Genomic DNA, 26,562 nt, shown 5'->3' on the forward strand with positions numbered 1-26,562 from the left:
CAGAGGAAGCATGCTGACAGATTTAAATAAGTGTCAGAGCTTCATAACGTAACAGTGACGATGTCCAGTACAGCCAAAGTCACTCATCATAACAAGAACCAGGACATTGTAAACTTGAATGAGAAAAAACCTCAAGAGATGTCAACACTAAGATGACACAGATGTTGAAACTTTATGACAAGAATTTTTTGTTTTTGGAGACAAGGTCTCACTCTGCTGCCCAGGCTGGAGTGGCATGAACAAGGCTCACTGCAGCCTCAACCTCCTGCGATCAAACGATCCTCCCACTTGAGCCTCCTATGGAGCTGGGACTACAGGCGCACACCACTATGTGTGTCTAACTTTCACATTTACTTTTATTTTTTGTAGAGATGAGGTCTCACTTTGTGGCCCAGGCTGATCTCAAACTCCTGGGCTGAAGCAATTCTCCTGCCTCAGCCTCACAAAGTGCTGGGGTTACAGGCGTGAGACACCACACCCACCTGATGACAAGGATTTTAAAGCAGCCACCATAAAAATGCTTCAGTGAGCAGTTATAAACACTCTTGAAGCCATTAAAAAAAAAAAAGTCTCAGCAAATAGAAAGTCTCAGCAAAGAAACAGTAGGTATAAAAAAGAAATCAAATGGGAATTTTAACTGAAATATACAATGATAGCCAAAGTTAAAGTACTGCATGGATGGTTCAAGAGCAGAATGGAAAGGAAAGAGAAAATAACCAGTTATTCTGAAGATAAAACAATAGAAATTATCTAAACTGAGCAACAGAGAGAAAACAGACCAGAAAAAAATAAACAGAGCCTCAGGGACTCACGGACAATAATAAAAGATTGAACATTTGTGTCATCAGTGTCCCAGAAAGAGGATGTGGGTGGGGCAGAAAGAGTAAGCAAAGAAATAAAAATAAAACGTTCCACAGAATGGGTAAAAACTTTTGTGAAGCATGCATCTGATAGGGGCTTATATCTAGAAACTATAAGGAACTCAATAATAATAAAAAATAACTTTTTAAATGGGTGAAGGCCCTGAATAGACATTTCTCCAAAAAACATATACAAATGGCCAATCAGCACATGAAAAGATGCTCAACATCATTAGCCCTCAGGGAAATACAACGGTGTACAATTAATCGCCACTTAACATTCCCAATGTAGCCAACAACTTCCATTTCCACTGTAGAAAAGTTTGGCAGTTCCTCAAGGTAGTCAAGTTACTTAACTGCTCTGTCAAATGAAGTTAATCACGTTCACTTTGGATGAATGAGTTCATATATATCAGCTATAATTGCTATAGCGATTACCACTGTGTACATTATTACCAATCGGGTCAAATTGTTAGCCCCGTCTCCCTAATTCATTTACTTTTGTTACTTTGGATGAATATTTAAAGTAGTCTTGAACTGAGATATGTATGTAAAGGTTCTATCACATTGGCATATAACATGTGCTCAATAAATGAAAGCTGTTAATTATTTATTTCTGAAGAGTTTACAGATTAAACTTTCCTCAAAACAAACAAAAACCAAGGCCACGCCCCAAGCTGTGAGGGGCTGAGTCTCTCCTGGTCTCTCCGAGGTACAGGAACTGGCTGCACAAGGCCAGAGAGCTTACGTGGCGGCTCTCTTCAAATTAGCCCACACGGAGCGCTTCATCCCCTGCGCGGCCTTCACGTCTTGCCAGTCCAGTTTGATGTCTGGAACATCCTCTTCTGGCTCCGGATCCTTCCTCAGGGCCCCCCGGGGGGAGGCCACCACAATGGGCAGAGGGCCACACTCCTCCCGGATTTCTACAACATGGAGACCCTTCTTATCAGCCAGCTGCTGATGGGTTTCCTAGGCAAGACCAGATTCACAACAGATTAGGTCTGAAGTACATTTGCAACATAAAGAGCAGGAACTTCCACAGGCCAGAAGAGTACAGCCTGGGGGAATTCGAAGGCCATGTCAGTGGATTTGGGGTAATGTGTTTTGTGGCTAAACTCTAATAACCTGTCATGGGTGGAGCCATTTCAGCCTCACCTGCCGCATCTGCCCACCCCAAACTGGGACAGAGGAAGGGCCTTGGCCTCTGGTCTCTTGCCTTCTAAACCCTCCTGATTATGCACCATGCTGTGCCAAACACTGCACTTGAATCTCACCAACCCCCTAGATCTAACTACCAATTTACAGTAAATATAGGGGAGATAAGACATGAAGGACCCTACAGGTATTTTAGTCAGCAACAGGCCAGGAAGCACCACAAAACAAACAACCTGGTTTCCTCAACAAAAAATCCTAAGGGGGCAGGGTGGGGGGGGGGGGGGGCGGGAGACGAGGGGAACCTATTTAAAAGGCATAGCAAAAACATACATTAACCTGTTCTGCAAGCTGATTCAAACATATTGTGTAAAAAAAAATTTTTTTAATCTAACAAATGGAATTTGTTCGTTTGTATGAACACTGATTGGCTGTTTGATGATACAAGTTACTGTTAATTTTTTAGGTATGGTAATAGTATTACAGGATTTTTAAAATCCTTATCTTTTCGAAGATACATACTAAAATATTTAGGGGTGAAATAAAATGTCTGAGATTTGGTTCAAAATAACGGGGGGTGGTACTAAGAAGCAAGACTGGTCACGAGCTGGGTGACGGCCATGGAGATCCACTGCAGAGGGAAACCACAGAGTTCTGGAAGCCGGCAGATCAGTTCAATAGACGTTATTCATGGTACAGTGACATACCTGCTATGTCAATCCTGTGATCCCGGGCCTTATGGCTGCCTTGCACTATTCTATGTACGTTTGAAATTAGAAAAGAGATGAGCCATTCCACAAACAAAATAAAATAACTTATATTGGTGTGTCTTTCAATCAAAGCACATCAGCTAAATTGGTGGCATCTTTTCCTTTTTGAGTGACATATTAAATAATGCAACCTTTTATAGCTGATGGCATTTTAGGAGAGATGATATATGGTAACTACATCAGAAGGTTTAAAAGACTAACAGAAGGCCGGGCGCGGTGGCTCAAGCCTGTAATCCCAGCACTTTGGGAGGCCGAGACGGGCGGATCACGAGGTCAGGAGATCGAGACCATCCTGGTTAACACGGTGAAACCCCGTCTCTACTAAAAAATACAAAAAATTAGCCGGGCGCGGTGGTGGGCGCCTGTAGTCCCAGCTACTCGGGAGGCTGAGGCAGGAGAATGGCGTGAACCCGGGAGGCGGAGCTTGCAGTGAGCTGAGATCCGGCCACTGCACTCCAGCCCGGGCGACAGAGCGAGACTCTGTCTCAAAAAAAAAAAAAAAAAAAAAAAAGACTAACAGAAAACAAAAGTATCACATAAAAGAACAAGCCTAGGCCAGGCGTGGTGGCTCATGCCTGTAACCCCAGCACTTTGGGAGGCCAAGGCAGGTGGATCATGAGGTCAGGAGTTCAAGACCAGCCTGACCAACATGGTGAAACCCCGTCTCTATTAAAAATATAAAAATCAGCCGGGCATGGTGGCACGTGCCTGTAGTCCCAGCTACTCAGGAGGCTGAGGCAGGAGAATTGCCTGAACCCAGGAGGCGGACATTGCAGTGAGCTGAGATGGAGCCACTGCACTCTAAAACTTGGTGACAGAGTGAGACTCCGTCTCAAAAAACAAAAACAAACAAACAAACAAAAAAACAAAAACAGAACAAGTCTACTGGATCATAAATAACACCTATCTAAAACCAACACCTTAATTAAACCTCTAATGTTTCTGTTTAGAAGTGCTCTGAAGGGTGTTTAGACAGTACCTACACACAAAAGCTGTTCGGAAAACAGAAGGCTTTTACCCAAAGCCTTCCTTTTCTTTTAATTTTCCTATTTTAAACAGAGACATGTAAAATTTCTCCATGGATCACTCTAACTAAAGCCCACTACTGTACTCCTGAAGTGTCAGGAAGTCTGCCAGAGTCCTCAGCTAACAGGGTCAGCAAATGGAGCCTACTGAACCTGGTTGTCTTTTCTGCTCATCCACCATGCTGAGGTCTACCCATCCTTTCAAGAGACAGGCCACCCCTGCGGGGCAGGTAGGGCGGCCGCCCAAGAACGGGGGGCCGGTGCAGCCACAGCCCTGCCCTCCACGGTGGGTGACTGGGAGCCGGGCCCAGGGCTCCCACCAATGAGGAAAAGTAACCTGGCATGTTAATGTTCAGAGTCCCACCAACCCAGGCGTCAGTCCGAACCCTCAGTCCGAACCCCTACACAGGTAACCTGGCATGTTAACGTTCAGAGTTCCCTACCAACCCAGGCGTCAGTCCGAACCACCTACACAAGTCACAGGGAACTCACCGTGCCTGCCCTGAGTGCAGAGGTGCCCTGGGTGCTTCACCCTAGCCCCAACTGAAAGGACTAAATTAGGAAATAGACTTTCTCTTTTGATTTTACTTTTCCATACTGTTGGAGCTTTAGAACAAGCATGTGTGATTTTCCTAATAACATGTAGACTGTAATTATTGGCTTTAAAAAATGCTACTTAGAAAAACCCTTGAAATACTTTTTATAAGGTAATTTTCATGAACTTGTCAGTGGATTTAACTAAACTGATGTAGTCACAGACAGCAAAGAATGCCCAACTCCTCAGGTGGTCCCAGGAAAGCATCGCCAGGAGGCCCCAGGGCATCGCAGCCCCAACACACACAACTGATAAACAAACTAGAACTTCTGTTTCAGACCCCGGGGAAGGGTTACCTGTCTGGAGAGCCCATAGAAGAGGCCCCGGGTGAGGTTGATCATATTAACAGACCCAGAGACCTTGGCGTACATGTCTTTGATGCCAATGAGCCGGCAGATGGTGATGATGGCTCTGTGGCAGCGGAGGCCATAACCTAGAAAAGGAGAACTGGGTGAAACACAGCCCACTCGCCTGCAGCGGGAGGAGTCGCCCTGCTGACTTGCGCATGGCTTCACTCTGGGCTTCGGGAAACTGGTTCACATTCTGGTATCACCACTTCCTGGTGAGTTGACCCTTGACAACTTACTTAACTTCCAAGATGACACTTCAACAGGATACTACAAGGATTAAAAAGATGACACCTACAAATATCCTGAACACGTATCCAGGGCAAAGAAACAGGATTGTTACTGAGATTAACAAACATGCATGGAGACTCCTGACACTCCAGACTCACGTTAACTAAGGACGGAGGGACACACCTCTTCTCACCCTCCTTGATAGTTACGTTACCCTGAGCAGACTGGTCCACTTCCTCCTCCCGGAGAACCTCTTCTTTTCGTGTTGGTAACACATCCTCTCCTGGCTTTCCTCCTGGCTATTGGCCTGTCCTCCCCTCCTTGCTGGCCTCTAACTCTTGGCGGGGGGGGTCTCCCCTCCAGCCACTTGCCCTACCCTTTTCTGCCTGTAATCCCTTCTCCAGAGAGCTTTAAAAACACAAACCAAACACGTTGTTCCCCATTTAAAGATCCCTCCTTCCCACTGTTCTTGAGATTGAAATAAAGAATGCCATGGCCTATTCAGAGCCTTCTGTGCCTGAGAGTCCTGCCCACCTCCCTGACCTCATCTAGAGACGGGACACCTCCTGCTGGCTTCCTCACCTTAAGGACTGCACTTGGGATTTCCTCTGCCTGGAATGTCCTCCCAGCTCTGCCCCCTTGGCTCCTTCTCTTCTTCAAAGTCCCATTCAAATTGCTCCTCCTCAGACAGGCCTTCGGTGACCATGCTAGTCAAGATGGCATCCTTCCTTCTGCCTTCCTCCCTTGTACTCTAACACAGTATACTGATTAGGGCATTCAACAAAACCTGTTTATCCAATGATTCCCCTGAATGGAAAATGGCCCCCATAAGGGCCAGGATATTGTTTGCTCACCGTGGTGTCCCCAGAGCCTACAGCAGCATCTGGCAAATGCAGGTGGAGTGAGGGAGCTGCAGGGCCCAAGTTTGGCCTCCAACATTCTTATTTGCCAGACATAAAACTCAGAACACACCTCTTATGCTCCAAGGCAGAAGATCTCCTCTGGAAATTGGACATTACTGGCTTTCCAGTTTGACTTTTTTTTTTTTTTTTTTTTTTTTTTGAGACAGAGTCTCGCTTAGTCGCCCAGGCTGGAGTGCAGTGGCGCGATCTCGGCTCACTGCAAGCTCCGCCTCCCGGGTTCACGCCATTCTCCTGCCTCAGCCTCCCGAGTAGCTGGGACTACAGGCGCCCGCCGCCTCGCCCGGCTAATTTTTTTTGCATTTTTAGTAGAGACGGGGTTTCACCGTGTTAGCCAGGATGGTCTCGATCTCCTGACCTTGTGATCCGCCCGCCTCGGCCTCCCAAAGTGCTGGGATTACAGGCGTGAGCCACCGCGCCCGGCTCCAGTTTGACTTTTTATGGTCAAGAACTATTCCTTCTACTTGAAAGTGCCAATGAACTGTGGCCTCCATCATTACGCCAGAGTGCGCAAGACCTTAAGAGGAGAGCTAAAGACTGGTCACAATGGGGTCCTCTGTTCTTCCAGATGGAGTTATTCACACACAGAACAGGTGCCATCCATGTCTGGATGAGCACGGGTGCACACACACCCAGAGAGAGGTACACGTGGAAAGGGCATCGTGCAGATTCTGGAAGGAGCTGAGAGGCAGCTCTACCCTGTCACTGCTCGCTGGATAACCGTGACAAGGCGGCCCCCCTTAAAATACCTACTTGGCAGGGCTGCTGGTGAGTGCCGCGAAGGTGTGTGATACACAGCACCTGGACCAGCACAGACACTGCAATGAACACTGCCACTGCGTGACACACACACCAACACCCACGTGGTCGTGGTCGTGGTCAGTCCGATGGTAATGATTTCACTACCTTCCAGGCAGAGACTGTGTCAAAAAACACTGAATAAATATGGCCAAGTTTTGCAGGGCTGTGTGTGGAACTGAATACTGTTCTATAGCCGAGGCAGAAGTGTTCCATGGTGAAATAAATTTGGGAACACCACACCCTCCATTTCTCTTGGGAGATTCATATTGCACGGCAGAGCATTAATGACTGCAACATTCACAAAGATGCACAAACACTTTTGGTGCCTTTCCTTAATCCAGTTCTGCCATTTGGCATCCTTTTTGGAGTAACACCTTTTCTATCTCCTACAGAACTAGTAACACATAGGCGACATGGTTTAGGAAATGCCTATTTGAACATGTATGTACAAAATGTCTATCAACGTGTATGTATTTAGGAAATGTGTAATGGTCTAGATAATACAAACACCTGAAAAACACAGCTTTGATGAGAAGACAGGAAAGATTTTAAAAGGTAGCTTCCACAATTAAATTAAAATTACAGCAGTCATTTGAATAGGATTCTGTTCCAAGATGGCCGAATAGGAACAGCTCCAGTCTGCCGCTCCCAGCGTGATCAACGCAGAAGACGGCTGATTTCTGCATTTTCAACTGAGGCACCTGGTTCATCTCACTGGGACTGGTTGGACGGTGAGTGCAGCCCATGAAGCAGGGTGAGGTACTGCCTCACCTGGGAAGCGCAAGGGGTCAGGGGATTTCCCTTTCCTAGCCAAGGAAAGCTGTGACAGACTGTACCAGGAAAATCGGGACACTGCCCCCTACGTACTGTGCTTTTCCAACAGTCGTAGCAGACGGCACACCCGGAGATTACACCCCGTGCCAGGCTCAGCGGGTCCCACGCCCACGGAGCCTTGCTCACTGCTAGTGCAGCAGTCTGAGATCCAGCTATGAGGCAGCCCTGGCTGGGGGAGGGGCGTCCGCCATTGCTGAGGCTTGGGCAGGTAAACAAAGTGGCCAGGAAGCTCGAACTGGGTGGAGCCCACTACAGCTCAACAAGGCCCACGTGCCTCTATAGACCCTACCTCTGTGTGCAGGGCATAGCTGAACAAAAGGCAGCAGAAACTTCTGCAGACTTAAACGTCCTTGTCTGACAGCTCTGAAGAGAGCAGTGGTTCTCCCAGCATGGTGTTTGAGCTCTGAGAATGGACAGACTGCCTCCTCAAGTGGGTCCCTGACCCCCGTGTAGCCTGACAGACACCTCCCAGTACGGGCCGACTGACACCTCATACAGCTGGGTGCCCCTCTGAGATGAAGTTTCAAGAGGAAGGATCAGGCAGCAATATTTCCTGTTCTGCAATATTTGCAGCTCTGCAGCCTCTGCTGGTGATACACAGGCAAACAGGGTCTGAAGTGGACCTCCAGCAAACTCCAACGGACCTGCAGCTGAGGGCCCTGTTAGAAGGAAAACTAACAAACAGAAAGGACATCCACACCAAAACCCCATCACCACCATCAAAGACCAAAGGTAGATAAAACCACAAAGACGGGGAGAAATTGAGCAGAAAAGCTGAAAATTCTAAAAACCAGAGCGCCTCTTCTCCTCCAAAGGATCCCAGCTCCTCGCCAGCAACAGAACAAAGCTGGACGGACAACGACTTTGACAAATTGGCAGAAGTAGACTTCAGAAAGTCGGTAATAACAAACTTCTCTGAGCTAAAGGAGGATGTTCGAACTCCATCACAGGAAGCTAAAAACCTTGAAAAAAGATTAGACGAATGGCTAACTAGAATAAACAGTGTAGAGAAGACTTTAAATGACCTGATGGAGCTGAAAACCATGGCAAGAGAACTACGTGACAAATCCACAAGCTTCAGCAGCTGATTCGATCAAGTGGAAGAAAGGGTATCAGTGATTAAAGATCAAATGAATGAAATGAAGCGAGAAGAGAAGTTTAGAGAAGAAAGAGTAAAAAGAAACGAACAAGCCTCCAAGAAATATGGAACTATATAAAAAGACCAAATCTACATTTGATTGGTGTACCTGAAAGTGATGGGGAGAATGGAACCAAGCTGGGAAACACTCTTCAGGATATTATCTAGGAGAACTTCCCCTACCTCGCAAGGCAGGCCAACATCCAAATTCAGGAAATACAGAGAACGCCACAAAGATACTCCTCAAGAAAAGCAACCCCAAGACATAACTGTCAGATTCACCAAGGTGGAAATGAAGGAAAAAATATTAAGGGCAGCCAGAGAGAAAGGTCGGGTTACCCACAAAGGAAAGCCCATCAGACTAACAGCAGATCTCTCAGTAGAAACTCTACAGGCCAGAAGAGAGTGGGGGCCAATATTCAACATTCTTAAAAGAATTTTTCAACCCAGAATTTCATATCCAGCCAAACTAAGCTTCATAAGTGAAGGAAAAATAAAATCCTTTACACACAAGCAAATCTCTCAGAGATTTTGTCACCACCAGGACTGCCTTACAAAAGCTCCTGAAGGAAGCACTAAACCTGGAAAGGAACAACTCGTACCAGCCACTGCAAAAACATGCCAAATTGTAAAGACCATCAATGCTAGGAAGAAACTGCATCAACTAACGGGCAAAATAACCAGTTAACATCATAATGACAGGATCAAATTCACACATAACAATATTAACCTTAAATGTAAATGGGCTAAATGCTCCAATTAAAAGACACAGACTGGCAAACTGGATAAAGAGACAAGACCCATCAGTTTGCTGTATCCAGGAGACCTATCTCACATGCAGAGACACACATAGGTTCAAAATGAAGGGATGGAGGAAGATCTACCAAGCAAATGGAAAGCAAAAAAAAAAAAAAAAAAAAAAAAAAGCAGGGGTTACAATCCTAGTCTCTGATAAAATAGACTTTAAACCAACAAACATCAAAAGAGACAAAGAAGGCCACTACATAATGGTAAAAGGATCAATTCGACAAGAAGAGCTAACTATCCTAAATATATATGCACCCAATACAGGAGCATCCGGATTCATAAAGCAAGCCCTTAGAGACCTACAAAGAGACTCAGACTCCCACACAATAATAATGGGAGACTTTAACACCCCACTGTCAATATTAGACAGATCAATGAGACAGAAGGTTAACAAAGATATCCAGGAAGCAGACCTAATAGACATCTACAGAATTCTCCACCCCAAATCAACAGAATATACATTCTTCTCAGCACCACATCGCGCTTACTCCAAAACTGACCACACAGTTGGAAGTAAAGCACTCCTCAGCAAATGTAAAAGAACAGAAATTATAACAAACTGTCTCTCAGACCACAGTGCAATCAAACTAGAACTCAGGATTAAGAAACTCACTCAAAACCACACAACCACATGGAAACTGAAAAACCTGCTCCTGAATGACTACTGGGTACATAACGAAATGAAGGCAGAAATAAAGATGTTCTTTGAAACCAATGAGAACAAAGATACAAAGGCACACATTTAAAGCAGTATGTAGAGGGAAATTTATAGCATTAAATGCCCACAAGAGAAAGCAGGAAAGATCTAAAATCAACACCCTAACATCATAATTAAAAGAACTAGAGAAGCAAGAGCAAACACATTCAAAAGCTAGAAGAAGGCAAGAAATAACTAAGATCAGAGCAGAAATGAAGGAGATAGAGACACAAAAAACCCTTCAAAAAAAATCAATGAATCCAGGAGCTAGTTTTTTGAAAAGATCAACAAAATTGATAGACCGCTAGCAAGACTAATAAAGAAGAGAGAAGAATCAAATAGACACAATTTAAAAATCACCACCAATCCCACAGAAGTACAAACTACCATCAGAGAATACTATAAACACCTCTACACAAATAAACTAGAAAATCAAGAAGAAATGGATAAATTCGTGGACACACACACCCTCCGAAGACTAAATCAGGAAGAAGCTGAATTGCTGAATAGACCAGTAACAGGCTCTGAAACTGAGGTAATAATTAATAGTCTAACAACCAAAAAAAGTCCAGGACCAGACACATTCATAGCCTAATTTTACCAGAGGTACAAAGAGGAGCTGGTACCATTCCTTCTGAAACTATTCCAATCAATACAAAAAGAGGGAATCCTCCCTAACAAATTTTATGAGGCCAGCATCATCCTGATACCAAAGCCTGGCAGAGACACAACAAAAAAAGAGAATTCAACCATTGTGGAAGACAGTGTGGCGATTCCTCAAGGATCTAGAACTAGAAATACCATTTGACCCAGCCATCCCATTAGAGAGTATATACCCAAAGGATTATAAATCATGCTACTCTAAACATGCACACGTATGTTTATTGCGGCACTATTCACAATAGCAAAGACTTGGAACCAACCCAAATGTCCATCAATGACAGACTGGATTCAGAAAACGTGGCACATATACACCATGGAATACTATGCAGCCATAAAAACGGATAAGTTCATGTCCTTTGTAGGGACATGGATGAAGCTGGAAATCATCATTCTGAGCAAACTATCACAAGAACAGAAAACCAAACACCGCATGTTCTCACTCACAGGTGGGAACTGAACAATGAGATCACTTGGACACAGGGCGGAGAACATCTCACACTGGGGCCTGTTGTGGGGTGGGGGGAGGGGGAGGGATGACATTAGGAGATATACCTAATGTAAATGATGAGTTAATGGGTGCAGCAAACCAACACGGCACATGGATACACATGTAACAAACCTGCACGTTGTGCACATGTACCCTAGAACTTAAAGTATTAAAAAAAAAAAGAAAAGAAAACATGAATATAATACAAAAACATATGGGGACCTTGCCAGAGAAATTATTTTTAAAATAAAATTATAGCAGTCATTCAAAAATCATTCAGATATAAATGTGCTGCCCAACATAAGTATGATCCAAGCCATAAGCAGAAGCCACATAGGTAATTTTAAATGTTCTCATAGATACATTTTTTCAAGTTTTTAAAAAAAAGTTTATTTAGTGATGTGTTTTATTAACCCAACATGTCTAAACATTATCATTTAAAATGTAATCAATGCAATAATATTTTTTGAGATTTTATATTCTTGTTTTCTACTAGGTCTTTGAATTCTGGTGTGTATTTGACAATTAGAGCACATCCCAATAGCCACATGTTAAGTGCTCAATAGCCAGGCCGGCTAATGACTAGTGGCCGCTGTATGGGACAGCACAGATCTAAACCTTGAAGTCCACTTAACACCTTTTCTAAAGACAAAATACGTGGTTTTTATCCAGCACCTAAATCATTAATTATGGCTTTAAAGCAGAAGGCAAGTTCTGGTGCATTAACACAACTGATTCTGTATTTGAGGGTTTTTTCCTCTGATTTATTTCCAAGCCATGGCTCTAGCAAAGTTGTATTGGAAGCTTCGATATGAAAATTTAATGTTTTATCTCTTCTGACTCAAACTTTTTGAGATTTAAATACCAAAAGTTATATAAAATTATTTTTTACTGATTTTATATAATCAGTAAAATGCAAATCAGAAGGTTCAAGAATCCTACACTCAGAGACCACTAGGCATGACTGCCCTAGCCCATGACCCTGAACTCGGTCTGCCTGCCTGCTTGTCCACAAAACAGGAAAGGCCATCTCTGCACATCCCTAGTGCCCAGCATAGCACCCAGCTCACAGAAGGCATCCAATCAGAATGTGATGAGCAGTAAACACCTGGACCTGAGTAAGTCAGAACAGAAACACCTAAATGCATCAATGAATTCCCTGTGAGGAACTCATGTTCCCACTCCTCCAAACCCTACCACTCGCTCAGGTGCTATTTCCTGTTTCCAATGTGCTCTCCCCACATAAACTTTTTCTGGAACAGGCCTGTGCTCACAGGAGCCTGTGTGCCTTGACTATTCTTTCTCCAAAAGCCTCATCGTTCTTAAACCTAATATAAGCCTTTACATTTTGGTGTTTCCAAGATGAGTTCAACTAAAGATGAACAAAAATAGAGGAGAGGATAGACCTGTTATAATTTCTCTGCTTTATCATCGACAAATGGGAAGAGTTTTAAAGTTACCTTTGGGTTGTTTCTTCATCCTGATACGCGTCCTTTTAAATCTTAATGAAATATCATGGAATACTGGAGGGTAAAAACATAAACACAGAAGGATTAAGTGTGTGGCTTTAATAAGCCTTTGCAAATATTGCAAAGCAATTTATACTAGCCTCAACAGCCAGCACATACTGACCGAAGATAAATGGTAAGCTCTGATTTCATTCACTTTAGTAACCTTCTTAGATTTGTTTTCACACTTCATATATTTGTAAGAGTGTAGTAAGAGAGAAACACAAAGATACTTATAGAGATGTATTACCACACATACTTTAACAAATGTAATCCTGCAAATTAAAAAAAAAAATAGATTAACACTCACTTGTATGGTCTTCATATCGTTCTATATAATGCAAACAGTAAAGTGCTCTGTTCTTTGCCTGAAAGAAGGAAAATGTTTTTCTTAAATCTATTGTTGAAATTCACATCTTTTCAAGGATTCCAAAAATACCTTTAAAAATGTTTCATTACTAAAAATTCACTTATGCAAAAAGGTTAGTATATACTTCTAAAATATAAGGACTTATTTTTTAAAACTCTTAACCACAATATCGGTATCACCCCTAAAAAAATTAACAATAATTCCTGGCTAGGCGTGGTGGCTCACATCTATAATCCCAGCACTTTGGGAGGCCGAGGCAGGCCAATCACTCGAGGTCAGGAATTCGAGACCAGTCTGACCAACATGGAGAAACCCCATCTCTACCAAAAATACAAAAATTAGCCGGGCCTGGTGGTGGGCACCTATAATCCCAGCTACTTGGGAGCTTGAGGCAGGAGAATCGCTTGAACTCAGGAGGCGGAAGTTGCAGTGAGCCGAGATCACATCATTGCACCCCAGCCTGGACAAGAGTGAGGCAACATCTCAAAAAAAAAAAAAAAAAAAAAAAAAAAAAAAAAAATTAACAATTCCTTAGTATCTTCAAACATTCTGTCAGTGTTCAAACTTTCACAGTTGTCTCATAACTGGGCTAGGCAATTAAAAATCTGATTTAAAAAAATGGTGCAAAGGAATATAAGTACTTCTGAAACTGATTTTTACGAGCTAATTAACCCTTGACAGCAAGCCTCATGGGAAGGTTTTGGGACAAATTATTATTGCTTTGTGGTTCCCACCGTGTCCAGCATATAACTTACTAATCTTTTACTAAGTGTCGACAAAGGAAAAAAATGCACATACTTTCCTGAAAGCGTCCATCCGATCAGTGGCTTTCCCAATAGCAAAACCTTTAAACAAAAAAGCAAAAATAAGAAAAGAGACAGAAATTTGGCCCACGTGGTTTTCACCACATTTCAAGTTTCTGCTCCTACAATATTTCATAGCACTTCATCTTTCTACCACCCACAAAAGACTTGCTATATAAAACCAGTAACAGGCTGGTGTGATGACTCACATCCGTAATCTCAGCAGTTTAGGAGCCTGAGGTGGGACGATCACTTGAGCCCAGGAGTTTGAGACCAGCCTGAGCAACACAGCAAGGCTTTGTCTCTATTAAAAACAAAATTTAAAAAATTTGCCAGGCATGTTGGTGCGTGACTGTGGTCCCAAATACTCAGGAGGATGAGGTGGGAGGATTACTTGAGTTTAGGAGTTTGAGGGTACAGTGAGCTATGACTGCGCCACTGCACTCCAGCTAGAGCAATACCCTGTCTCAAAACAAAACCAGAACAAAAAAGCTAACAATAACAAAGCATGAGGTTACAGAGATCTGTTCTGAAGCATCCTGGAAATAACAAACTTAGATGTATTTATAAAATCCAAGGTTAGACGCCACCTTTTAAAAATAGCTAGATAAAATACACTCAATTTTTAAAAAACTAAATATATTCTAAATTAATTAGGCAAATCACTTTGGACATTTAAAGATAGATTAAAATAATCAGAAAGGGGCCAGGTGCGGTGGTTCACGCCTATAACCCCAGCACTTTGGGAGGCCACGATGGACAGATTGCTGGAGCTCAGGAGTTCACAATGAGCCTGGGCAACATAGTGAGACCCCGTCTCTACCAAAAATACAAAAATTAGCCAGGCATAGTGGTAGGTGCCTGTAATCCTTGCTACTCAAGAGGCTGAGGTCGCGGGATCACTTGAGCTCAGAAGGTTGAGACTGCAGTGAGCCATGATGGTGCGACTGCACTCCATGCTGGGTGACACAGCAAGACCCTGTCTCAGGAAGGAAAAAATATCAGAAAGGGTGGGAAAAAACATCCACTGCTAGAGAGTAAAACCATGATTTCAATGGAACTTCAAATGGAATCCAGATTTTAATTAACCAGGAAACCAAATTAATGACTTTAGTTTCTAAACACTTCACTAGGAAATACAATTTACCAGCCATTACAGAGACACTGCCATTATTTGCTGCCACTGTATTTTGTTTTGAACAACGTGTTTTGTTTTTAAATCATACATGGGAAAATAACATAAAACAACACTGCTCCATAAGACACATGGGACCTCTGAGCCCTGGGACAAAAGAGGCTGCGAATGCCAGTTCCTGGTTTAAACAAAACAAACTAAACCACGGAGTCCTAGAGGAAAATACGGGGAAACTTACTGACATTTATAATCTTCAAATGAGGCTTTCTAAGCAAGACACAAACCCGAAGTGGTAACTAATATTTATAACCCAGTAGTGATACAAGACTGATAAATTTGCCACAGAGCTTAAAACTTCTGTGTAGAAAAAAATTAAAACCTAAGTCAAAATATTTGACTAACAAAGAGCTAATGTCCTTAACTTACGAAGAGCTTATACCATTCAATAAGGAAAATAATAACCACCCAATAGAAAAATGAGCAAAGCACATAAACGAACAGATCTCAAAAAGGAAATAACAACAGCCAATAAACATGTAAAAGGGTGTTCAAGCTCTCAGTTTAAAAAATAAAAGTCAGCCGGGCACGGTGGCTCAAGCCTGTAATCCCAGCACTTTGGGAGGCTGAGACGGGCGGATCATGAGGTCAGGAGATCGAGACCATCCTGGCTAACACGGTGAAACCCCGCCTCTACTAAAAATACAAAAAATTAGCCGGGCGTGGTGGCGGGCGCCTGTAGTCCCAGCTACTCGGGAGGCTGAGGCGGGAGAATGGCGTGAACCCGGGAGGCTGAGCTTACAGTGAGCCAAGATTGCGCCACTGCACTCCAGCCTAGGCGACAGAGCGAGACTCTGTCTCAAAAAAAAAATAAAATAAAAGTCAAAACTGAGAGATTTGTTTCACAGATCATACTGACCATCAGTAAGGTTTGATGATACCCGAAGCTGGCAAGGGTGAGATGGTGTAGAGGAACACAGACATTGATGTAACCTTTTGTGGGGAGGCAATCTAGCAATATTTATCAACACTTAAAATATGTATAACCTTGGGGCAGCAATTTCACTGCAAGAAGTTTCCCCTATTGATATACTTGCAGCAGTAAAACAAATTACATATACATGAACCATACTGTTTTTTATAATTAGTAAAAATTTGGAAACAACATAAATATTCAGCAACAGGGAAAAGGTTACAAAAATTATTCATGGACAATGGAACACTGCAAACAGTACAGAGAATCAAGGAGAATGTTTATGTTAATCTGAGTATTAATATCTCTGAATATAATACTATGTAAGAAAATCAAGGTGCAAAATTATGGCTATAATGTGATTCCTTTGTGTAAATTTTTTTAAAGATATGTGATAATAATATGAACATAAAATTTAGGAAAATTACAAAAGTAGCTGTAAGGCCTGGTTTCCTTTGGCCACATACTATATACGTGTATTACTTTTGTTTTGAAAATGTCAGTATGGGCTAACTAGGCCATTTTCCTGTGTTCCTTTCCTTCAAAAGACATGAATACATTTCAAAAACAAGTGTCCACTATGGTAACTATACATAGGAGAAAATTTAAATCATCAGCAAACCTACTAATTGGAGTAAACACTATTAACCTTAACAGTGTATAGTTTTCCAGTCTTTTCTTGGCATATAAATATACTTAAAAAAAAAAAACAAAACTAGGATTTGATATGGTCTTATATAAAGCTTTTGTGTTCTTTTAACTTAGCATTGTAAGTAATTTCCCATAATTCTTTAATGGATACAGAATATTACACTGTATGGCTATACTGTTTTTATAACCATGACCCTATCGAACATTTAGTGTTTTTCTCCCTAATTTTCCACTATTACACATAATAAAAATAATGTCTTCAGCCTTTTATAATATTCCTTTTCCTCAGAGGAAAAGGCACGTATAGTAGAGTCTATTCTCTCTTTTCTAGGGGAAGTCATGGGCTTACCACAAGCTTTGTGAACTCAAACCACTAAAAGGTTTAATCAGCAGAAAAAGTCTGGCCAGCAGCATGAGCCCACGGGCTCCACAGCATGGCCCCGTGCCACGCCTGTCCCTGCGTGTCACGCCTGTCCCTGCACACCACTGCCACTGTGCAGCCACCACTCCCCATTCACCTGCAGCTCCTTTTCCGTTCCCCACAGCCACCAGGACACGGACCGATTTCTTTCTTCCCTCTTTCGCTGTCATATTGAAAACATTTCTTACCTAAAAGGCAAAATGTCTCATAAATATTGCACATTAAGAAAATGTGAAGGAGGGAAAGGGAGGAAGCCGCCTTCCTTGCAGGCATACACGGTGAACAGGCGCACACGGTGAACAGGCGCGCACAGACACAGGCGCACACGGTGAACAGGCGCGCACAGACACAGGCGCACACGGTGAACAGGCGCGCACAGACACAGGCGCACACGGTGAACAGGCGCGCACAGACACAGGCGCACACGGTGAACAGGCGCGCACAGACACAGGCGCACACGGTGAACAGGCGCGCACAGACACAGGCGCACACGGTGAACAGGCGCGCACAGACACAGGCGCACACGGTGAACAGGCGCGCACAGACACAGGCGCACACGGTGAACAGGCGCGCACAGACACAGGCGCACACGGTGAACAGGCGCGCACAGACACAGGCGCACACGGTGAACAGGCGCGCACAGACACAGGCGCACACGGTGAACAGGCGCGCACAGACACAGGCGCACACGGTGAACAGGCGCGCACAGACAGGCGCACACGGTGAACAGGCGCGCACAGACACAGGCGCACACGGTGAACAGGCGCGCACAGACACAGGCGCACACGGTGAACAGGCGCGCACAGACACAGGCGCACACGGTGAACAGGCGCACACAGACACAGGCGTGCCATCCTCCAGCTCCTGAGCACAGCAGCCTTTCTCCAGATGGAACCTCCTCCTGGACTGTTACAGGAAGAAAACAGAAACGAGACTTTCTCTTCATTCCACAGGCTTGTGAGAAGCTTCAACTGAGAAAACCTTTAAAGGTATTTGACATTATACATCTCGATATACCCTATCTCAATGAATGTATCACAAGAAAGAAAAAAGTTGCTGTCAAACTTTGATGTAATTTATCACTGATTATAAGATGCATTCTAACGTCAGAGATGATAAAATGTGAGGAAAATATGCACCTTAGAAATTATGACGTGCAGTGTATAGACATAACCAGCACAGGACTGGCGTCTATGCTAACGACTAGCATATTTGGAAATACCTGCTTACTCCATGTATTTTTTTCTCATGTATTTAAAAGGCCAGGAACAGCTGGGCGCGGTGGCTCACACCTGTAATCCCAGCACTTTGGGAGGCCGAGGCGGGTGGATCACGAGGTCAGGAGATCAAGACCATCCTGGCTAACACGGTGGAACCCCGTCTCTACTAAAAATACAAAAAATTAGCCAGGCGTGGTGGCGGGAGCCTGGAGTCCCAGCTGCTTGGGAGGCTGAGGCAGGAGAATGGTGTGAACCCGGAGGTGGAGCTTGCAGTGAGCTGAGATAGCGCCACTGCACTCCAGCCTGGGTGACAAGAGCCAGACTCCGTCCCTCCCCAAAAAAAACCCCAAAAAAGGCCAGGAACTACTGAACTGTTAACTAAACTGCTTACGTGGCAGCTGGCTCCCTGGTGCATAGTTGTCTCTTATCCCATAAAACAGGGTTAAAAGAAAAGGGAGCTTGAATCCACCTCCATGGATCTTACAGAAAATCACCCACATATATACGAATTATTCAAAGAGATTAACTTCCAAAAGCTGTAAGTGGGAATACCAAAGACATAATATGTGTTAACATTTTAAATCCTACAATGCAATTGATATTGAGGAAACAATATAGATAATCAGAGGCTCAATCACACACTCAATAAATGACTATTCCACATAGTATTTAACATTGAGGGTTCAGTGCCAGCTCAAAGGGAAGCTGACTATTTTAGAGACTGCTCCGGAGAGTGACAATAGCTTACCTGACACAGGCTTCAGTTTCAAGGGCCCGTGAGCAACCCAGAGACCATTTCCCCATCAAGAACCAGACATGCACCACAACTCTAGGCTTTCCACCCTGCCCAGGGCTCCCCGCAATCCCAGCTTCCCGCACAGAGTGCTAGATACAGCTGGTTTATATTCGAACATAGACTCCCAAAGCTACTTTAGCCTTAGGAAGGAGAAAATTTAAACCTCATCTCCAAATCCTGTAGTTAACAATATCACCACCTTATCATGAGACCTCAATGGTAGCCCCCCAGAAAAAAGAGGGTAGTAGTCAGAAGAGCCAGTGTCAAGTAACTGAAATTAAAGTTGCATAATTTCCTTCCCCAGATCAGCTGTGTGTCAGAAATAGTCACGCATCCAAGGCCACCCCTTACAATTCCTCTTGCCCTGTCCCTGCCCCAACCACCCCAACCTCTCCAAAGGCTTAACCAGGTATTTAATTCTGCATGCCTACCTCAAGTACCCTGGTATCAAAATCCTCGTATGTTTCTGCAGGGAGAAAAGAAACAGGGATACAGATGAAATCTGTGTACACAACTCACAGGAAAGCATTTTCAACACAGGCACCATCACAGACCTTTCAGGGAGAAAGAATCTCAGATCTTTTGGTCCCACTCTCAAGGCCACGCCCCAGTCGCCCCTCATCACTACAGACCACTCCACCAGTAAGTTCATAACTTAGTCACTGATCTCCCCACCTGCATCCTCCTCCCTGTCCAACTGCCTCTCATCAGTTCCTGGCCCCTCCAGACCCTGGATCCCTGCTCTCCCTCCTGCTTTCCTCCATCTTTGCGGCCTCTCCCCATCGACCAAGACACCACAGTCCATCATTTCCACCAGACCTTGTGATGCCCCCAACCCCTTCACCCTTTGCTCTCTCCACCACACTAGCCAGGCCTGAATCCATGCAGCTCTCTGGCCACTCCTGACCTGCTAGGTGCTGCTGGAAAGAAGTCAAAGTATGCACACACAGGGCCCGCTAAAAATCCATGGACTCCAGTTCCATCAAGTCCTCCCTGCTGCCAGCTGGCCTTTATGTACTTTCAATTCGGTCTCTCTCCGTTCACCACCGCAGCCATTTCAGAGACTCTCTACATTCTTTTATTTTTTTAATATTTTTATCACAGACAATTTCAATCAAACAAAAATAGAACAGCAGAAAGCTTTACGTATACATTAGTCAGCTTCCACACGCATCAACTCACAGCCAATCTTCTTTCCTCTAAACTCTGCTCAACCCTCACTCCGTTGGATAATTTTGAAGCCAGTTTCAGATATTCTACCTTTTCATAAAGAAACAATCTGGAGGCCACAATCATCAATGCCCCCACCTCACTCTCCACAGATGATTCCACCTCTTCCTCACAGACCAACTGCGGCCACGTCACGCAACACCCCCACCTACCTTTCCACTACAACCCCACAGGCTCACCTGATCCTGCACCCTGCTCTTCCTTCTGTGAACAAGTGAAGCCGTTTCTCCAGACTCCGGATCTGGGCCGTCGTTAGGTACTTGATTCACGGATTTTGTTCTCCTCCCCCCCATACCTTCATCCTCCTGACTGAAGCATTTTGATCAGTTCTAAGCATGGTCCTTGGAATTTCTCAATCTCTCCCCTCCTCTTTAAGCCAAACTTCTTAAGAAAGCGCGGTGGCTCACACCTGTAATCCCAGCACTTTGGGAGGCCGAGGCGGGCGGATCACAAGGTCAGGAGATCGAGACCACGGTGAAACCCCGTCTCTACTAAAAATACAAAAAATTAGCCGGGCGCGGTGGCGGGCGCCTGTAGTCCCAGCTACTCAGGAGGCTGAGGCAGGAGAATGGCGTAAACTCAGGAGGTGGAGCTTGCAGTGAGCCGAGATCGCGCCACTGCACTCCAGCCTGGGCGACAGAGCGAGACTCCGTCTCAAAAAACAAACAAACAAACAAACAAAAAAAAAAAGAAAGCAGCGAAACTCTAACGATTTCTTCTTCCTCCACTCACTGACAAGAACAAGTCTCTTGGATGATGGTTTACTGCTTTACATACTCAAGGAGGACGGAGGGAAACTTTGTCTTCAAATTTGGCCTAAGTATTTTCAATTTTTGCTTCATGTGTGCTTTTCCAGGGTTAACATGACAACTATCTGCTTTCCTGATTTCTAGACAGAAACAGCATTCCCAAGCCACGCTGCTCCACTGGCGCCCCCTGTGGCCACCTGTATTTTGGAAACAGTGTATCCTACAGGCAGCTCCTGTAGGTCCACAGGGCACATCCCCACATTTAAGGATCTGAGAAGGTACATGATAAACACCAGGAACCCAGTGCTTTCTATCCTGTTAGTGGAATACTTCCGCACTCCACAAAATACAGTTGGGATATTAATGTAATATGTTATTTCAAAGATGTTCAAATCTTTTTGGAAAAAGGTAGTACGAACAGACAAATAATAACACCACTTCAAGGAAATTCTAAACTACAAGTACTCTGTCACAAAGGCAAACAAAACCAGGAGTCTGCTACCTCCATTGGGGCCAGGGCCAGGGGGGCCAAGACTGACGCCTCCCCAGGAGTTTCCAGTCCATCCTCGCTCGTGTTTAACCTTTATCTTCCTCTTTCGGTACCACTCTTCTCTCTGCTGGATCATGTCGGCCTCCATCTTCTTCTGCTCTTCCTTGCTTCTTTGGGCGATGGTCTGCACTGCTCCATTTTTCATAAGAGGGACATTCAGACCAGGCCACAGAAAACCGTAATGCCCTGAAGGTTTAAAAATACAAAGAGTAATTTTTTTAAAGTACTCATTTGTCAAGTGTTAAAACGTCAGGCAATGCATGTACAGATAATGATGACACACTGTTCACTGGAGCTTCAGCTAACATTATTAACTTGGTAGGCCACTTGGCACAATCACAATTTTACATATACTTCATGGTATTACCTAGAGAAACACTCACATATAGGTACAAGGCATATGGATGCTTGGACAAGGACATCCACTGAAACATTATTTGCAAAGAGAAGAAATGCAAGTTATCTAAATGTCCAGCAATTATGGACTGGTTAAATGAACCACAGTGTCTCCAGCAGAGGAAACACCCTGCACTAAATCAAAAGAACAAGGTATCGCTCTAGATTCTGATGTGGAATGATTTCCAAGACCTATAATTGAGTGAAAAAAGTAAACTGTAAGACAGCATGTATCATGTGATATAATCTAAATTTTTTTTAAAAAAGAAGATACCTATTTGTTTTTAGGTATTTATGTAAAAATTAATAAAAAAATTAACACATAATACCTTTTGCATTAATCTTTTTGGGTATTTATGTATAAATAACTAAAATTTAGTAAATACCTTTTTAGGCATTTATGTATTAAAAAACTGAAGGAAACACACCAATATGAGGCCAGTGGTTTCCTTGAGGGAGACAACAGGATTGAAGAAGGTAGAAGAAGCATCCAGGGGGACTTCATGTTTCTCTATAATCTTTACATTTTTTACTGAGAAAGTATACATACATGATCCTTATAATTAAAAAAAAGTGTTAAAAAGATAAGATACAATAAAGGAAAACATCCATGTAGACATGCGATGCTGGAAGTGTGCTGCCAGGTGTTTTCTTTATCCCTGAAGGCCGTTACTATCAAAGACGGTTTGGCAGCAAGCACAGTACAAGATGGGCTGACTGAAGTACACTACACTATTTTTACTCTTCCAAAAGCATGAGTATAAACAATTATGTGTTCTAGGTGTCAACAAACGAAGGCCCACAGGCCCACTCAGTTCGTGGCTTGTTTTTGTACATGAAGTTATACTGGAACATAGCGATACCTATTCGACTGTATGTTGTCTGTGGCTGTTTCTGTGCTACAACAGCAGAGCTGAGCGGTTGCAAAACAGACTATGTAACTCACAAAGCCAAAAACATTTACTGTCTTCCCTTTGCAGGGAATATTCTCCAACTCTCCATTTAGTCTCTATTTTACCACTGATTACAACCTCCTTGAGGGCAGGCACTGCTACAGGAGTTGACACATAGAGACATTTAATGCTTGCTGAATGAATAAATCCATTTCTATGGGATTTTCCTCTCCCAGAATCCTAGGGCAATGAGTAAGTCAACTGGTTGAATTCTAAAACCATAGATCCTAGTGCCCTTCATGAGAAATGTTTTGATGCTTCTAGTTTGTAAAATATCTATAAAATCTAGGGTAAGAAACTTAAAAAGCACTTCAGCTATTTTTATAAACAAGTTTACCTTCACCAATGATCTGACCCCTGTTCAGATCCTTTCTTTTCCTCTTTTTAGTTCTTTTGCCTCTTCCTTTTCTTGATCCGGCACCACTCTCCGCTAAAGCGCCTTTCCACAGCTCATCTGCAGTCACTGTAATGAAACAGGGTTTCTTTTTATAATTCTGTAGTTTTCAAGCAATGGTCTATGCTCTCCTATTGAATCATAAGAGAAGTGGAGGTCTGCTTACAGCTTTACCCACACATCACTGAGGTGATGAAAGCAAAATTAAATCATTCTTTGCACACATCAAGACGGTTACATTTGGAAAGCCCAAGAAAGACAATCCTATCACTTTCCTCCACAAAACTCTCACTAACTATTTTGTTTTTCCCTCTAACGGCTTAAAAGCCAGCGTTCCGATCTCAGTTCTCCACAAAACTCTCAATAAATATTTTGTTTTTCCCTCTAACGGCTTAAAAGCCAGCGTTCCGATCTCAGTTCTCCACAAAACTCTCACTAAATATTTTGTTTTTCCCTCTAACGGCTTAAAAGCCAGCGTTCCGATCTCAGTTCTCCACAAAACTCTCAATAAATATTTTGTTTTTCCCTCTAACGGCTTAAAAGCCAGCGTTCCGATCTCAGTTCTCCACAAAACTCTCACTAAATATTTTGTTTTTCCCTCTAACGGCTTAAAAGCCAGCGTTCCGATCTCAGTTCTCCACAAAACTCTCAATAAATATTTTGTTTTTCCCTCTAACGGCTTAAAAGCCAGCGTTCCGATCTCAGTTCTCCACAAAACTCTCACTAAATATTTTGTTTTTCCCTCTAACGGCTTAAAAGCCAGCGTTCCGATCTCAGTTCTCCACAAAACTCTCAATAAATATTTTGTTTTTCCCTCTAACGGCTTAAAAGCCAGCGTTCCGATCTCAGTTCTCCACAAAACTCTCACTAAATATTTTGTTTTTCCCTCTAACGGCTTAAAAGCCAGCGTTCCGATCTCAGTTCTCCACAAAACTCTCAATAAATATTTTGTTTTTCCCTCTAACGGCTTAAAAGCCAGCGTTCCGATCTCAGTTCTCCACAAAACTCTATTTTGTTTTCCCTCTAACGGCTTAAAAGCCAGCGTCCGAATCTCAGTTCTCCACAAAACTCTCACTAAATATTTTGTTTTCCCTCTAACAGCTTAAAAGCCAGCGTCCGAATCTCAGTTCTCCACAAAACTCTCACTAAATATTTGTTTTTCCCTCTAACGGTTTAAAAGCCAGCGTCCGAATCTCAGTTGCTTACCAACAGGTTCGTTTCCCTGACATTTTACTAACCAGGATACAGGCGTCTTCCTGTCCTCTTGCCTCCACTATAACCACTAAGATAATTAATAACTATCCTTCCTAAGTATAAGTTTTCTAGTCCAAACAAGAATCAACATTTCAATCTGAACCCATAAATCTGGAACACAATCTATGGTTATAAAATCAACTGTTGGCCAAGTACAGTGGCTCATTACTGTAATCCCAAAACTGTGAGAGACCGACGCAAGGGGGATCACTTGAGCCCAGAGTTTGAGACCAGACTGGACAACATAGTGAGACTCCATTTCTACTAAAACTTCAAATATTAGCCAGGTGTGGTGGCATGTGCCCGTGGTCCCAGCTACTAGGGAGGCTGAGGTGGGAGGGTCACTTGACCCCAGGAGTTTGAGATTACTATAATCATGCCACTGTACTCCAGCCTTGAGAACAGAGTGAGACCCTGCCTTCAAAAAAAGAATGGTTCCATTACCAATTTCTTTAATAAAGAATCAGAACCACAAAATGTTGTAATAGTAAAAAATCTAAGACACATTTATATCTATATACCTAAAACACTAAACAAATTCTAGAAGACAAACGAGTGCCTTTATTCTCTTATGAATGCTCAGAGTTTAAAACGTCTACCTACTTGCTTCCTGCAAGGTCTTACGTTGATCCTCTAGGTAGATAACACGAAAAGAGAAAAATGTTTTAGGTTTATAATACTTTTAAATGCTCTATATCTGTACAGCATCCAGTTTTTCAAAAACACACACACGTATCACAACTGGTCTTCGTAAGCGAGGCTCAGGGAAGTGCGATTCCGCGTCACGTGTTGCTTTGGACATCCCTGATCAGAACAAAAGATTCAGCTCATCTTTAAGCTGACTCGAATTCACTTTAAAAGACCACAGGCTCAAAATAAAAGTACCAACCTCCAACCAAACTCTCACTAACGATTTGATTTTTCTCCGTAAGTGCTAAAAAATGGTGGTACCTATAAATGCCATGGAAAACTTGAAATTCACTTGTAATGGAGGCATACTAAGAGGCCAATCGATCACAGAGTTTTCTTTCACTTAGAATCAGAACTCATAAATCACTCATTACGATCAAGAGACTCAATTTTAAAAAGAACTTGACATTGAGACAAAAATGTAAGCTCTTTCATATATATAGTAAGAGAAAAATAAAATATTTAACTGCATTTGAAAAAGACAGCAAAGTCAGTCAATCTTTGAATGCCACTATGCTATTAAAAATGTTTTAATCCTTTTTCAAATTATAAAATAGTTATTTTTTAAAATCTGGAAAATACAGAATGCAAAAATAATCATAATCCCATTACCACTGTTAGATAAGAATGTGTATTCTGTCTTTTTCTTTACACATGCATACATAATATATATTTAAGCAAAATTATACTACATGCACATTTGTATCCTGTTTCTTAATTTAACATTACATCATGAGTCTTTTCCCATATTCTTTTTTTTTTTTTTTTTTTTTTTTTGAGACGGAGTCTTGCTCTGTCGCCCAGGCTGGAGTGCAGTGGCGCGATTCTGGCTCACTGCAAGCTCCGCCTCCTGGGTTCACGCCATTCTCCTGCCCCAGCCTCCCGAGTAGCTGGGACTACAGGCGCCCGCCACTGCGCCCGGCTCATTTTTTTTGTATTTTTAGTAGAGACGGGGTTTCACCGTGGTCTCGATCTCTTGACCTTGTGATCCGCCCGCCTCGGCCTCCCAAAGTGCTGGGATTACAGGCGTGAGCCACCGCGCCCGGCCCCATATTCTTAAATATTATTCATCAACACAATTTTGTAATGGCTACAAGGTGAATTAAGTTCTTTTAATAGAAATTTTACTATTTTCACATCAGGTC

At 43.1% G+C, this 26,562-nt stretch overlaps 1 protein-coding gene across 3 annotated transcripts in view; it reads right to left on the minus strand.

Moving 5' to 3' along the window:
- Positions 1-1,453: 1,453 nt before the first annotated feature.
- The window catches only part of MRPS5 (mitochondrial ribosomal protein S5), a 35,643-nt gene continuing 10,534 nt past the window's right edge, over positions 1,454-26,562 (minus strand). For all 3 annotated transcript variants that reach the window (XM_005574962.4, XM_015433190.3, XM_015433189.3), the window contains 9 exons: positions 23,417-23,542; positions 21,683-21,916; positions 19,633-19,667; positions 17,283-17,373; positions 14,004-14,050; positions 13,146-13,203; positions 12,788-12,850; positions 4,699-4,835; positions 1,454-1,829 (listed from right to left, as the gene is read on the minus strand). In XM_005574962.4, coding sequence (XP_005575019.1) covers positions 1,605-1,829; positions 4,699-4,835; positions 12,788-12,850; positions 13,146-13,203; positions 14,004-14,050; positions 17,283-17,373; positions 19,633-19,667; positions 21,683-21,916; positions 23,417-23,542 — 1,016 coding nt within the window. In that variant the 3' untranslated portion in view covers positions 1,454-1,604. The remainder of the gene's footprint in view (positions 1,830-4,698; positions 4,836-12,787; positions 12,851-13,145; positions 13,204-14,003; positions 14,051-17,282; positions 17,374-19,632; positions 19,668-21,682; positions 21,917-23,416; positions 23,543-26,562) is intronic.

The sequence above is a fragment of the Macaca fascicularis genome, chromosome 13 (assembly GCF_037993035.2).
Source record: "Macaca fascicularis isolate 582-1 chromosome 13, T2T-MFA8v1.1".
Classification (NCBI taxonomy): domain Eukaryota; kingdom Metazoa; phylum Chordata; class Mammalia; order Primates; family Cercopithecidae; genus Macaca; species Macaca fascicularis.